The sequence below is a fragment of the Egretta garzetta genome, unplaced genomic scaffold (genome assembly GCF_000687185.1).
Source record: "Egretta garzetta isolate BGI_Z169 unplaced genomic scaffold, ASM68718v1 scaffold268, whole genome shotgun sequence".
NCBI classification, from domain to species: Eukaryota; Metazoa; Chordata; class Aves; order Pelecaniformes; family Ardeidae; genus Egretta; species Egretta garzetta.
The window spans coordinates 607,160-621,853 of record NW_009260600.1 but is presented as its reverse complement, the minus strand read 5'-3'; the positions used below and the strand labels follow the sequence as shown (position 1 = coordinate 621,853).

The 14,694-nt window shown below is 41.6% G+C and overlaps 1 protein-coding gene across 2 annotated transcripts in view; it reads left to right on the top strand.

Moving 5' to 3' along the window:
• RUBCNL (rubicon like autophagy enhancer) overlaps window positions 1–12,346 on the top strand; it is a 20,305-nt gene extending 7,959 nt beyond the window's left edge. For both annotated transcript variants that reach the window (XM_035900337.1, XM_035900336.1), the window contains exons 4-15: window positions 778–863; window positions 4,036–4,243; window positions 5,007–5,111; window positions 6,080–6,122; window positions 6,472–6,604; window positions 7,001–7,146; window positions 7,962–8,026; window positions 9,123–9,361; window positions 10,109–10,170; window positions 11,328–11,481; window positions 11,606–11,696; window positions 12,188–12,346. In XM_035900337.1, the coding sequence (XP_035756230.1) occupies window positions 778–863; window positions 4,036–4,243; window positions 5,007–5,111; window positions 6,080–6,122; window positions 6,472–6,604; window positions 7,001–7,146; window positions 7,962–8,026; window positions 9,123–9,361; window positions 10,109–10,170; window positions 11,328–11,481; window positions 11,606–11,696; window positions 12,188–12,300 (1,445 nt within the window). In that variant the 3' untranslated portion in view covers window positions 12,301–12,346. The remainder of the gene's footprint in view (window positions 1–777; window positions 864–4,035; window positions 4,244–5,006; window positions 5,112–6,079; window positions 6,123–6,471; window positions 6,605–7,000; window positions 7,147–7,961; window positions 8,027–9,122; window positions 9,362–10,108; window positions 10,171–11,327; window positions 11,482–11,605; window positions 11,697–12,187) is intronic.
• Window positions 12,347–14,694: the final 2,348 nt, after the last annotated feature.

Genomic DNA, 14,694 nt, shown 5'->3' with positions numbered 1-14,694 from the left:
TATATATTTATATATTTATATATTAAAAGCAATCCAGGATACTTCTATAGAAGACCAGATGTGTGCACTGCTCCACAGTGAAAAGATCTTAATGGGAAAGAGAGATGAATTTTGTTTCACATGCTCAGCAGTGAATGCCAGGAAAACAAAACTGCTGTTCTGGGAAGCAGGGTGTGCTGCGGCTAACGTGGCCATCCCAGTTGTACATATTACCGTGTGGTATGGGTTGCATTTGGAAACGGGAGGGAGATTTCCTCGAGGTATGGAAATATAATGGCAAAGTTTTTTTCCAAACTTGCTGTAGTCAGACAATGCCAGCAGTGATTCAGGGAACCTTTTAAGGCTGATGCATCTCTCTGCATGCCCAGACAGCAGTGAGATTTCTTTTTCTTCCAGCCATTGTGAATGAGCAGGGAGCAGCGTTAGCTGGCTGTGTTGCAAACTGCAGAGCAGCGCTGTAATTCCAGCCCGAGGTTCTGGCTCTGGTTGTCCCCAGCAGCTGGGAGAGGGCTGGTGTTGGGAGCGCAGTGGTGCTGTCACCACACGACATCTAAAACATGTTTTCCTGCTAGCTGATACTCATGTCGCCCAGGAGGTTCAAATGCCAACATGTTCCTCACATTTTTCTCTCCTTCTCCTTAACTTCCAACGCAACCTCCAGCCCTAATGGTGTTCAGTTTGGGGAAAGTTTACTTTGCTTTCTGGAAATCACCCTGCACGCATCCTGGGAGCTGCAGAGAAAGAAAGAACTAATGTAAGTTCTTATTATACCCACAGGTCCTGCTTCCCTGTTGAATGTAAGTGCTGTACCCTTGAATCGTGCGTTGCAGGACATCTGCATGCTTCCAGAAGATGTGGAGAAGGTGAGGACAACAAACACTATTGTCATAATGTTTTTTTTCCATTTTATTAGTGGCAAAACCAAATGACAGGAGGCGTCTCTCAATAACAGAACTTTCTGACAGATGAACTAATCTTTACAAATACTGTATTTTCCCTCTTTTTCCCCTTTATCGGTTAACCTACAAACCTAAAATGCTTATTTCTTAATTTATTTTTACTCTTAATACATTAATTAAATATTTTAATTATTTTAAAATAATGGAAATATTTTAGAACACTATACATTTCCGCTTTTCATTCCATCACTTGCCCACACATTCCTGGAGACCAAACTTTAAGATTATTGTAGTCACTTTAAAGTTATGTTAGAATACGTTACGTAGAATTCATTGCAGCTTCGTGCATATGGATGGGATTTACCTCATGCTTTTGCTGTTGGGAGTTAGGGAGAGGTTGGGTTTTTGTGTGTGCTTATGATGAGCATGTGAGATTGCTGTAAAAGAGCTACAATATGAATAACAAGCACAGTAACTGTAACATCTGCAGTAATTTAAGTAGTTTCTTGTGGTTTCTAATTTGCAAAAGGGACCCAAAGGGTCTTAGGTGTGTTGCCAGACAGGCAGCCCATTTGAGCTTATAAGCAGAGATGAAGATGAGAAGATATATGCTGTCACACGTAACTCTGTGTGCTAGATGTTAATCTAATCTTCTCTAACAGTTGGAAAAGAGAGGTTAATGTTATATTTAGTTATTGCAATGAGTAGGATTTAATACAAAAGAGCTTTAAAAACATGCCTAGAAAAGGAGTTGGTTTTTTTTTTTTCTGGACTGTGGATGTGCATTTGGTCCCATGTCCTGGGCCCAAGTAATCATCTTTCTGCACAGCACTGGTTTTACTGGAGGGGCAAGTACTGCATTTGATTTGAAGCTCTCAGCATCCCTAAGGTGCATTTTGAAAAGAACAAAACCAAAAAACGCCCAATAAATCACACACCAAAGCCCAACAAACTTGTGAATTAGCTTTTCATGTTGCTTTTTGTGAAAGGCGTTTTGGAAAGGAGATGATGTTTCTCCATCTGTAATGTGAGAACGAAAAACAAAGTAATTTGCTTTCAGTCACCAGAAGACCAGCGAGTAGATACCTGGATTAGAAACCACAGTCTGAGAACTACTGAGTGAGGCAAGATCTCATCAGCTACTTCCCCTGTGCAGATGATTGGGGGCTGATGTGATTACAGGTTAAAAGATATTCTAGGAGCTCAGTCCGTTGTGACTGAGGCTGCCTTTAAAAAGAACTAAGCTAAACCAAACCCCAAAACATTTTTAGGTTGTGAAATAATCTCTTTGAAACTTGGGAGGCTGAAAACTAAGGTACTTGTAGTGTCAGCAAGTCTTGAGAGTTGTAGCTGTGTGCCAGGAAGGAGGTGGGCCAGATGATCTAGAGGGACTTTCCACTGCTGCGGGTGGGAGGGAAGAGAAATGAGAAGGTTGGTGTGTCACAGCTGAGTTGGGACTGCTTCCTAGGGTGATGGACCTAGCAGGAGGCAGAGCTGAAAGCTGGTGAGAGTCACGCTGAGTACAGGAGTGCCTGTATCCTGTTCCATCTTTTTGCAACTCTCAGATACGCTCGTAATTGTTTGTATCAGCAGGACATGCTGATGCGCTGTGCTCTGCCACTAACTTGGGGTTAACCATTGCCACACAGGCTTTTTGAATCTTCAGAGCAGATGTCCTCTTTATCTCTCAAAAATAAAAAGGCTGTTTAATTCTTTCCTTTCCTAATGGTGTGTCCTGAAGTTCACTGAAAGTTGTCTCTGGAGAAACTGCGCACCACGCAAATGATGTTAATTAGTGTTAGGGAAAAGATAAAAGTCTGTTCAAACACCCGCAGGGACTTGTGGGCTCTTTCTAATGTTGGGATTAATCTCTTTTAAATGCATTTGACTGTGGACAGTAAGAAAGCAGTGATATTTGGTATACTCCTTAAGACAGCTATTTCTGAACGCTGATATCTTTCTTCATGCTTTGCGCACAGGTTGTAGGGGATTTCATAAATACTGATGCGAGTGGTACAATTTTCTGAGTGTAAACCACTTTTCTAAAAAGCTTTAGAGATTCTGAGTGCAGAATAATTAGCCTTAGGTACCGCCATGATAGTACAGTGCAAACACATGCAGTTGAGGAGAGAGGGGGAGAGGATTCTGGGCATCTCTAAGTGTTTACCCACACATCTGAGAGCATCTAAATCATCACCATGCATCACTTGAGCTGAGCCTGGGCTAGGAGGCTGTGCCCAGGCCAGCAGCAGTGGCACGGGGCGGGGGGGGGCTGGTGGGATGCTCTGTTAGACCACAAGAAGCAGGGGATACAGCAGTGACACTGGGGCAAGGAGCCCCAGGACCATCTGGATGCCTCAGTGCTGTCAGAGGTGGCTTTACAAATTCCCTTTTCCGGAAGGTTGGGTGACCTGGGCAGCCAAGATGATAAGGGACACTATGGGGACAGTTGCCCGGCAGGAAATGCCACAGTGAAGCTTTGAAATTGCTACCTTTTATTTAAGGCAGTGTGAACAGCAGGGGAGCTGAGTTCCCACTTACCCTTATCACAGACTTTCTATGTAGCCTTGAGTTGACCATGCAAGCTATCTCACTGCATATTCCCTACTTCACTCCCTTAACTCACAAAGGCATTTTACTAGCTTCTGTACTACCTACCCCCTGAAGATCTACAGTCCCTTCAAACCCTGCCTCTTCTGGCCCCCTCCAAGTTAGCGTGCATGCGAAACTGCTCATACACACTGACTTGAAATTAAATCCTGTTAAATAGGTTACACGGATTCACACTTGCATACTAAATAATGCAGTGTAACCAGGAGACTACATCCCTAAAATGCATACGTATTCATCAATTAGGCATGTAATCAAGTTTTGTTTTATCTAATAGATGGGTAAGATAAAAGCAAATTGTATGTTTTAATAAAGGGTGAGACAATTACCTGGGCAGCTGCCTTTTGCATGTTGTCTCTGAATTGCCCTTGGGGTGTTTTTTTTGATGTTTAAATGAAAGGTGCAATAGCCTTACTTTTTCATTTCTTGAGTTGAAAAAGTACAGGGCAAAATTATACATTTAACTTCATCTTAAATAAATATCAAATATGCTGTGTACTAATGAGTGTTCCAATCTTGCGTCCAGGAAAACGCACACTTTTTTGTTGCAGATATGATTATAGCATCACTAGAAAAAATGAAATATAATATCCTAAGCCAACAAGCAGAGTCGTGGGGTGTGGAGGAAACAAGCGGATCAGATGGCAGCTATCACACTGACTTGGAGTTATCTTCTTACCCTGGGGTGAAGAAGTCTGATTCTTCTGTTGCCTCTTCAGACAGTGGTTACGAAGGCAAGTTACTTAGTCTGCAATGCAACCTTGTCTGACAGCCTTTGCCATTTATTTTTGTGCAAGAAAATACTAAATTAATTTGAGTATTGCTTGGAACCAAATCCTCTGTTACTTTCTTTGAGTCTCCCAACAGAGCTGTGTTCCCTGAGGATCATTATGCCACAGGTGTTTTCCCCATGGGACAAATTCTTCCTTTTGAATGCTCACATCTGTGTTTTATTATATTTTTTTTTTCTCTTCTACTTGAAAAAGAAAATGTAAGGTTGAAGTGCCACAGGCCATGCAATTGATTTGAGTGAAACTGCCCAGAGTATTCATTCACATATAGTTTGGAGGCAAGATAATAAATGCTCCTGGCACTATAATGCTTGAGTCAGCACATGCGTTTTTAACTAGATTTTAGTCTCTTCAGTAATACGGATCTTAGGGATGGACCTTAAGTCTAAATGACTTGTATGGAAAATTAATAATAAATAAATAACTTGTGGGGAAAAATGAATGGTGTGTTTGCACGTGGGAAGGGGAGAGACCACTGATAATGCTAAACCTTTTGGTTTAGTCTCTAGAAGCTTCTTCCTAAGAAAGTGAGGGATGTGCTGTATGACAGACTCCCAAGAATTGGCTTTCTCTGTGTGCGTATAAATGCTCTGTAAATGTAGGCTTTATGCTAAAGTTTTGGTAAGCAAAAAAAATAAAATAATTGCAGCTGTCTGCTCTATAAAGGCTGGAAAAGTTGAACTGGTGTTGTCTTTGTTCTGGACAGGCTGTGCTCTGCTGCCCGTTAGCTCCCCAGTGCATCTGCCATCACATCATGAGGTTACCAGATTTCATTGCCACAGTGACTCAGAGGACGAATATGTAATTATTGGTAAGACTTTAAAATTATGACTGCAGAAACAGCTCTATTGTTCAGCTGATCTGTTGCATTGTTTGGAAAATCTATTGGCTTACTAGATGTTATCGCAGGAGAAGAAAACATGAGAAAATGGGAAGAGCGATGTATGCATGACTTTATTAGAGCACATACAAAAATACCAGAGTGGTGCAGGACTTAATTTCTACAAAATAATACTTTGGCTGGCTTGAGGGACTGAAATTATACCTAAGGATTAAACCCAATGAATGTGGGTAAGCAAAGCATGAAACTGGCACAGCCTCGGCTAACTACAGCAGCATTGTTTGAGAGAATTTAGCACATGATCATTTCCCAATTGAAGAGGTCGATTAGGTTTTAGGCAGCCCTCCCTTTGTTTCAGGACTAGAGCACTCTGTCCCTTTACAGTCACCAGTGCTCTGCTTCTCTTCAGGACATCCTGAGTCATGTTTTATCTATAGAAATGTAATAAAGAAGTGTGTGCTTTAATTCCATTCATCTCACCTGTTACTAACTTGTTTATAGCATTAGCCTGCGTATTTGTGATCGCTGCCTCCAAATATCTGTGAGTGTCCGAAAAAATTACTGTGCACTCTATTGTTTCTGTATATTATTTTTTTTGTCTAATGCCTTCTGGCTGGACCTGGACTAGCAGGCACTTGGTCTCTCCTTACCGATTCTCCTGCTCTCGAAGGGAGGCTGATGGTGGTGGTATGATGCGTAGCTGTTAGGGAGTGCTCTTCATCAGTGGATATCGGAGATCTGCAGAGGAGATTAAGACTCCTTATGCCTGTTTTACAACCAGGGCTGAGGTTATTTCCCACATCCAGCAAGGGTGTTGCAAAGATGAATATATTTCAAACTGACACGGTGGTAACACAGAAGGTAGATTTAAAACAGTGCTGAGTAACAGAAGCTTTGTTTCTTAGATGGCTTGATAAAATTTTTCTCCTTTACTGCAGAACTTGAAGACCTCGAAAATCTGTCTGTCGCCCCAGATGAAAGGTAATGCTGTGTATCTTTAATAGCCTAGTGGCACTACCTTTTCTGCTGACCGGCTTTCTGGTGACTCTTCTGGCTGGGGCGGGGAAAGGTGTGGGAGTGGTAAATTTGGCCCTCCCAAAGAAGGGGAAGGAATGTTGCTTGACAGCAAATCACTTGGCTTAGCAGAGCTTTTCTCTGGTCCCAGAGTCTCGCTGGAGGGTGGTGGCTGCGGCTCTGCGAGGGCCTGGGTGTATCAAAGCAAGGGCATAAGAATGAAGGGATGGGAGAAGACTTCTGGGATGCAGAAGAGGCAGTGGAGCTACTGATGACATGCTGCTCTTTTTCACTGTCTGTATTGCTTAACTTTCAGATCATCTTTTGAACCAGGCAGCAATTCTGCTGAAGCAACAGCCCAGGAGTTGTGCAGAGCTTTCAGAAAACACTGGTTGCAGACAGACTCTGCAGTTCAACTGTCTGGTTGCCTGAGCACATCTAAGCAGAGAGTGAGTCTGAGCCAAAACCAGCAGGCTCTTTATTTGGTTCCCCAAATAACCATTGTCTCACTGCAGCTGCTGCACTGTTAGGGAAAGGGGAAACTGCATTTTAAAGAAAATAAATGCAGATGAGTACTTACAGTTTATTAGCTCAGTTCAGATAAATGTTTAGAAAATTTCTTCTCTCATTAGCAATTTTTTTAGCACATTTAGGATGTGCAGTTGTGAACAGTTAGGATGTACTTTCTTCTGGGACTGATGCGAGGGAGTTTAACTGAAGGGGGACTACATGCAGGTGAAAACTGAACTTTAAAGTCCTTGAGTATAAATGGAGATGTTTCATAACATTTAACGTATGTCCAGATGATGGGCTGTCCGTCTTCACATGTTTGTCTTTCCCAACAGTCTGTGCTGAAAGAAGAGATTCCAAGAGAGCTTGAGTCCAGTTTGAATCTGGCTGAAGAAATAAAGATCATATCCAAACTAAGAGGATCTTCTGGCTGGGCCCCACCAAGATCGCAGATTATATTTAATATTCACCCTTCAGTCAAGTAAGTCTTAAGGGATCTGAGCACCGTTGTTTAGTACAGCATGGGGATTTGTCTAAAGCCTGCTGAAGTTGATGGAAGGAGCCTGGGTAATTTAACAGATCCGAAGGTTAGAGCTAGTGCGTGGTGCAGCCTTCTGCAGTGTCTGCCACCAGCTTCACTGGAAAGCAGATAGCATCTTTTTCCCTCTGTTGGCATGTCCTGATTAACGTGGCACATGCACTTTTACATGTGATAATACAGATACTGTTCGGTGTTTTGGTGGCAGCGTGCTTAGCTGGAGTCCTAAAAATTTCATTTTGTGAGACTGCCTGGAGAATATTTTTAAGAGCTTCCCCACTTCCCTGCTGATATTTTATGGGTAGTAGGTTTTCAGAAAGGAGGTAGAAAACAGGTCATGTTTGGGGAAACTACTGTCTCACTCTGTGTAAAGTGCTGTTAAATGCGCCCAGTAGGCAAACTGGCTAATTCCCTGTATTGTTGCAGGTCTGGTTGCTTTTTCAGCTGCAGATGTGGATTTCCCCCTCCCCCTTGATACTGATGCCACCTTAAGAAATGGAAAAGAATTTAATTCTTGCAACAAGCCATATTTAGAAGCAGTAATTGATGGTATATTCTCCACAGAACAGCTTGGAGACTCTCACTAGAATAATAACCTGCATCTCCTTCCACAACCCCCCTCTTCATGTGGAGGAGAAGTCAGCTCTTAATTGGGACATTTTCACTGGTGCCGGCGTAGCTCCCTTGCACTTTGGGAGAATGTTAACTAAACTGTGTTTTGGGTGCTGAAAGGTGTAACTATTTGCTTCTGCATGCAGGAGAGATGCAGTGGTGGCTGCCCAGAACTTTACGTGTGTTGGTTGTGGAACCCCGATAGAAAACAGTAAGTATTACCAAAAGAGGAAAAAAGCTAATAGATCCATTACTAGTAATCATGCTACAATCTTCACCAACATAGATGTACCACAGTTGTAAAATTGTCTGAGCTAAAAGGAAAATCTCATTGTTGGATGTACCTGCAATAAGAAAACAGGCAGTGGGATCTTAGCGCTGCCTGGAATTTCTCATTGCGGACAGAATACAGTATTTGTTAACATCCTTCTCATACACAGTAAAAATTTGTGACAGTCAACAACAAAACAGGAAAAGCTATGAAAAAAACTAAGCTTCCGGGCTGGAAAATGCTGGGTTTACATCTTCCAGTGATTTCTTTCAATAATTCTTTCTCTGTACCAATTTACACGTTTCCAAACATGTCTCTCTTTGGAGACTTTGTGGAAGCTTTATGCAAGCTTATGGAATGTGTGGTTTTCTGTTTTGGGGTGTCTTTTTAAAACTTTTTTTTCTTTAAACCTTGATCACAAAATCCTACTTGCGTTTTATTTGTGATACTTTGTGAGAACCGCTTGAAAGCATGACTTGCAGGTCTGACAACCAGACCTTACCGAACAAATCTTTGAAGTGGCTTTCAAGATTTGTTCTAGGTCTGCTCACAAAAGAGCAGCATTTGTGATGGCCTGTAAAGTACCAGCCAGCTGTGATGGCACATTAACGTGAGCAAACCTGAGATGCTAAGATAGCTGGGAAAAACCCACAAACCTCTTTATATGAAGAAGTGTTATACGAATGTGACTCCCAAGATCAGCTTGTCTTTCCATTTGGTGGAAGTATTTTGTTGTGTGTTTTATCTTGGGTCTCTCTTTTGTGGTAAAGCAACAATGGTTTCTCTAAGATCTCATGGTGATAAATATAATCGTTTCACCTTGACAAATACGGAAATGAAGAAAGCTTTCTCATGTAATGCAAAGTACAGACCTTGTGCATGTGTTTGCCACAGTAATAACCCCGCCTACTACTTAAAAAAAATAAAATTCCTTTGCACCTCACTCCAGTAGAGCTGAGTTATTTGGACAGAATAGGCATACAGACAAGAAATATGTCCCATAAATATTCACAATTTCCTTGCTATCTACCTGCAGAATATATCAGGAGACTCCGCTATTGTGACTACCTGGGGAAATACTTTTGTGACTGCTGCCACAGCTATGCCCAGTCTTCCATTCCTGCCCGAATACTGATGAAGTGGGACTTCAAAAAATACTACGTATGCAACTTCTCCAAACACCTTCTGGACAGCATATGGCAGCACCCAATATTCAATGTGTCATGTATTAACAAAACCCTCTACACGAAAAGTAAAGAAATGGACAGGGTGAGGGTAAGTGTGTCCTTTTTTTATTGGGAATTTGTGGGTCTGAGACTTTTGGGAAGAACTCCTTAGGGCAGGTTGTCCATTGCCATGTGTGTATGTGGGAAGGAGGCAGAGTTGGTTTCTCTGCACCTAGTCTCGTCCCATCGCTACTTCTGGGTCTTGCCCTCTCCCCTCAGATGGAGGAGGAGGGAGAAGTTTCCAACCTATGCCAGAGGTCTCATTTTCGCCCTTGTCTTTGGGAGACCTTTCCTTATTGGTTTCCAGCTTTAGTTCATGATGTGGAGCTGGTCTCCAGCAGTAAAGATTTACCTCTGCTGAGCAACTGGCTGTTGGAAAGCTCCAGAAGTTTTGAATGACTCCTTTATTTTGTAGGCCATTAGAGAAAACACCTTTGGCTCATCTAAAGGCTGTACCTCCTACAGCTTGAGGAAGGGTGCTCTGCCAAAGATGACAAGTTGCCACACACTGCCTTCTTAGCTGAGGAGACACTTACCTGTTCTTACACAGGTTTGGGTCTAGCATCTTGGTGTGCTGACATGGAGTCGTTTGTAGCATTAGGAATTGCTTCCCTTGTCAGTGAACAGAAGTAGTCTTTGCCTTCCTTGGCCTTTCGTGCATTAGAAAAGTTCCTATTATTATTGATGTACTGACAAGGGTTGCTGACTCAAATAGTGATGTTCCTTACTTATGAATATATAAATGCAATTGATTTTCATTTTAAAATCGTTTTGTATTTCCCCTTCATCTTTTTAGGAGGCTCAAGAACAGCTCTTTCATTTAAAAAAGCTTTTGAAAACCTGCAGGTTTGGTGAAAGGTACGGGCCATGGTCATGCATGAAAAGTAGCTTATTAAAATATACTTAAGGTGCTTGTAGAGCCTTCTTCTCTAGAGACATTTGAGTGCAGTTTTAAATGAGTTATGATCATTATAGAAAATTCTGATAACAAAACTTCCTTCTATTGCACTGCAAATTTTGAGTGAAGAATGGGTTTTATGTGACAGCTTTCTGGTTTTTTTGTAACATACTTGAACATTGGGGTTTAAATGTTGAGTGATTTTTGTTAGGTGTATATTTTTTCCTACTCTGTCGCTCTTAGGTTCTTGTTCTTAAAAGGTCAAAGATACTTACGTGTATCTCTGAGATGATTTGTCTTTAAAAAAAAATTTAAAAATTAACAAATGTGTTCATTGAGAGTTTAAATACTTCTTCCAGAAATTTGTCATAATGCTTAATTCATTTTATTTTATAAACATATTCAGGTGAAAGTAGTAACCAAAAGTCATAAATACCAAAACATGACCTTGCTTGTTGCTGCAAATTGAAGATTTTTGGTATTCACCTTCCCAAACTATGGGCATAACTAGTAGGTAGACATGTGAATGATAAAACCTTCACTTCAGAATTGCTAACCTTTTTAAAAACAGACATAAGCAAAATAAGCTTTAAAAGTAGGTTCTGATCTCTCTCCGAGATGGACCTCTTTTGTGCATCAATTACCTGTTGTTCACCGATATTTTAAAAGTAATAGCTATGTTTTCAGTGTTCACCTACTCAGTACAAGCATAGTTTTAGCTGATAGTGACCTATGCAAGATAAAAACCCTTAAAGTTCTCTTTGCAAAAAAAAAAAAAAGTAAATAACCCTAGCTTCTTGCATTAGATACTATATGGGTTTTTACCTACTGTTCCTGAGGTAGGAGAGAGCCCTTTACACATTATTTAAGAATTGCTGGGATAACTTGGCAGCTCCAATGCCTGAGGAATGCGCATTTAAAGCAGACATTTTATTCTAAATCCCAAACCCTCCAGTTTTTGTTAATGTGATCTCAAATTGGGAGGGAAGGTAGGATTTAGCATGAACTTGCCTTGTATGATCCCTGGGTGACTAGGGGTGTGAGAGAGGCTTATTTTTCAAATACACTCAGTCAACATATTTTTGTAATTTGGTTTGTTTTTCATTTCTCTTTGCAGTGTACTGAAAGGATTTGAACAGGTCCCCAGCCATCTGACAGAGGAGCTGCATCTCTTCTCCCTGGATGACCTGGTGAAGATCAAACGAGGGCAGTTACTGCCCCTTCTTAAAGATATTCTGAAGAGCTCTACCTCCCATGTGGATGGTTGCGAGGTAAGGAAAAGCCAGGGCTCTTAGCGTCCTTGCAGCTGCTTGTGTGAGGAATATCCTTGCTGGCATCCCCAAATAATTTTTTCTTAGTTTAAAAGTAAATCAACTTTTTTTTCTGTTCTTGTAGCTCTGTCAAGCAAAGGGCTTTATCTGTGAATTCTGTCAGAGCGCAGATCTGCTCTTTCCACATCAGATTGCCAAATGCAAAAGGTGCACAGGTATGTTCCAGACCAAACATTTTTCTTTCTTCCTTGGGGGATGTTGGTGTGTAAGCTGTTCAGACTTACTTTAGGAAAACATTGAGAACTTGCTTCACTGAAAGAATGTATATTTGAAAACATGCATGTGTCTTTGAAAACCGTGGATGGCACATGTATCTTTGAAAACCAGCCTGTGGCAGTTGCCTTGCATCAGTAACTTGGCTGCAGGGGTAGGCCATTTTTTTGGGTCTATGCATGAGAGAGCGCCTGGGACAGTGCTCTACTGCTGCTATATCCAATCTTGATGACATTCATTGTAAATCCTGCGAATCTTAACAAAATTTTTAGTCATAGTTATTACAGGGGTTGTTGTCCTGGCCTTGCACTGCTTCTGTTTACTTTTATACTTGGGTGAACTAGATGAGAACATCCTTCAAAGAACACAGCTATTGATTCATTTTTTTTCATTTGCTCTTCCTGAATGCTAAACTGCTCGTATGTATAAACAGAGTGCAAAACGTGCTTTCACAAAGCATGCTTCAAGGCTGGAGGCTGCCCCAAATGTCTGCGGATCACAGCTCGGAGGATGCTTTCAGAAACTTCGCCACTGGTGCCTCCGTGAAACTGCATTCCTCTGACTGCTGATTTCAGAAGATGCTCAAAGCCAAATCTTCAGGTGCCTGGCTAAGAGTTAAATAATGTTGTTTTAGACATTACTATTTTTAATTTGTGTCTCCTTTATGGGGGGGGTTAAAAAGAAAAAAAAGAAAAAAAAGAAAAAAAAGAAAAAAAAAAAGAAAAAAAAAGAAAAAAAAAAGAAAAAAAAAGAAAAAAAAAGAAAAAAAAAGAGACTTTAATATCATCGTTGAAAACTCACCCTAAAGGAGTTCTATCTTAACTGGTGACAGAAAAACTGGATGTTAGTTCTGTGAGCAGCCTTTTGTTGCTATGTTTTGTTCTTGTATGTAAGATTTTTAATATTATATTTTTCCATATAAAAATTATTCTTCTCTGTAATTCTGCAAATAATGTATAGTAGTAAATGAGTGTTGGAAATCCTTACCTGTGTTGGATTTTGGAAACAGAAAGAAGTGGTAAAGTACAAAACCATTCCCTGAAAAGCTCTACAATAGAAAAAGCTTGCCTGCAATCTTTAGGCAGATGCTGATCTGAAATTATGTTCTGGCCAGCACCTTGCCACCTCCACCCAGTACACAGCTCTAGAAGTTTCTTTCCAGAGCGCTTAGAAATGTGAGGAGAGGGGGTGAGTGAGCAGGAGATTCTGCTGAAATCCACCCTCACGCTTGCAAGTCTGAGTCCTTGCCTAAAGGTGAAGTGCTGGAAGTGGAAAGCAGCTTGCTTTCCCAGCCCGGCTGGTTACTTCTGATGGCGCTGGCTGAGGAAGCAGCCTCTGCCTTCAGAAACCCAGAGCAGCTGCTTGAACCTGTAAAACCATTTTTCTGTTTGTGCCACATACGAAGTACCGATGAACAGAGGAACTCCAAAACTTGGAAGCACATACCAAAGTTCTGAGCTCTCCAATGGGGTGCTTTTAATATAGTTTTAATTTGTTGTTCTCATTTTGTCCTTTGTTTTTGTGGGGTTTTTTTTGGTTTTTTTTTTCTGCCTCTCCTCACCTGCTAGCTCCCGCTTTTAGCAAGGAAAAGATCAGCTGCCTGTTACCAGGCTTTGTTGTAAGTTCTCCTGCACGCTAATGCTCACAGTATGAGTAAGCTCACTAACTCTTCTACTTAGCTCTTTTTTCTGTGGCTGAAAACAGCTTACCTACTTACTGCTCAGACGCAAGATTGTCATCTCCTACTCAAGATCACCGAATGGATACTGATGTAGGGTAAGATGTGGTGAGAAAGAGCCCGCTTATGCAGCTGACTGTATTTAATGTTATGCAAGAGTAAATTCTCATTTAAGTTGGGTGCAGGACTAGCTGAATCACATGAAAGGCCTTGCTGTAGGGATTTTCTGCTTACGAAGGAGCTCACTTGAATAATCCTTCTGTGGGATAACCTGCAGGGCAACTGAATACATCTTTTTCATTATTCATGAATTGAGAAGAGCTGATCTGGTTTCTGGCTGTGCTTTTCACAAATGTTCAAGTCTCGCTCAACAGTAGTGGTATGCAGGAGAGGGAGCACTAGAGGGTGAGTTTCATGTATCAGGTGTTGATACTTTACATCCACTCAGTTCAGTCCAGGTCTCCACAGAGCCTTTACAGCTTATCCTGATTGATTATTGCTACGTACCACAACGTATGCCGCAGCAAGAGAAGATGCTCGATGAGTTTGAGTAGCTGGCAGAAAGAGGAAGACCCAGTCCTATAATCCAAGTAAAACTAGTTAAAATGTTCCACTGCTGAAGCTACAGTAAGAAGGACCAGGCCATGAGGTGCCAACAGGTTGGTCACAGGTTGGAAGGAATAACAGAGGCGGCTGTTTGCTGCTGTTGACGCGGTGGTGCTCTTGACTGTTAGGTCTGGAAGAGGGGTCATACCAAAACCACATTCTTGTGTGCTGGTGTCAGCACAAGCTAGCGCAGGAACACGCTGAGGCCATTCACCCTGAACCTCTCTTTTGGTGAGAAGCAAGGCATGGCTGACTAGACCTGCAGCCGCAAGGTGTTCTCGGTGTTGCTGAGGTGAGAGTTTCTTCTTACCAGCTGCCATTCTGGGATAGCATAAAGCAACGACAATAAAGCTGAAAGCATGCACTGCATCTTCCTGTATTTGGTGGTAAAGTGGCTTGGACAAGAAAGGGTGACTTCCATGCTACAAACCCTCTGGGTGTCTTTCGGGTGTAGCCATGTTCTTTGAATCAAGTTTTGAGACTCATTAAGCTTCTTAGATCAATACTGAGCTCTTCCTGAGCATATCTCTATGGATAAGTACAGAGATTGATTGTTTCTGAGGGTAAACCAGTTGATAATGCTCACTCTTAACAGTGGGTTTCCATGATGCTGTGTGGGTGCAACAGGAGCACCCCTGAGGGACCCTACTGGAGGA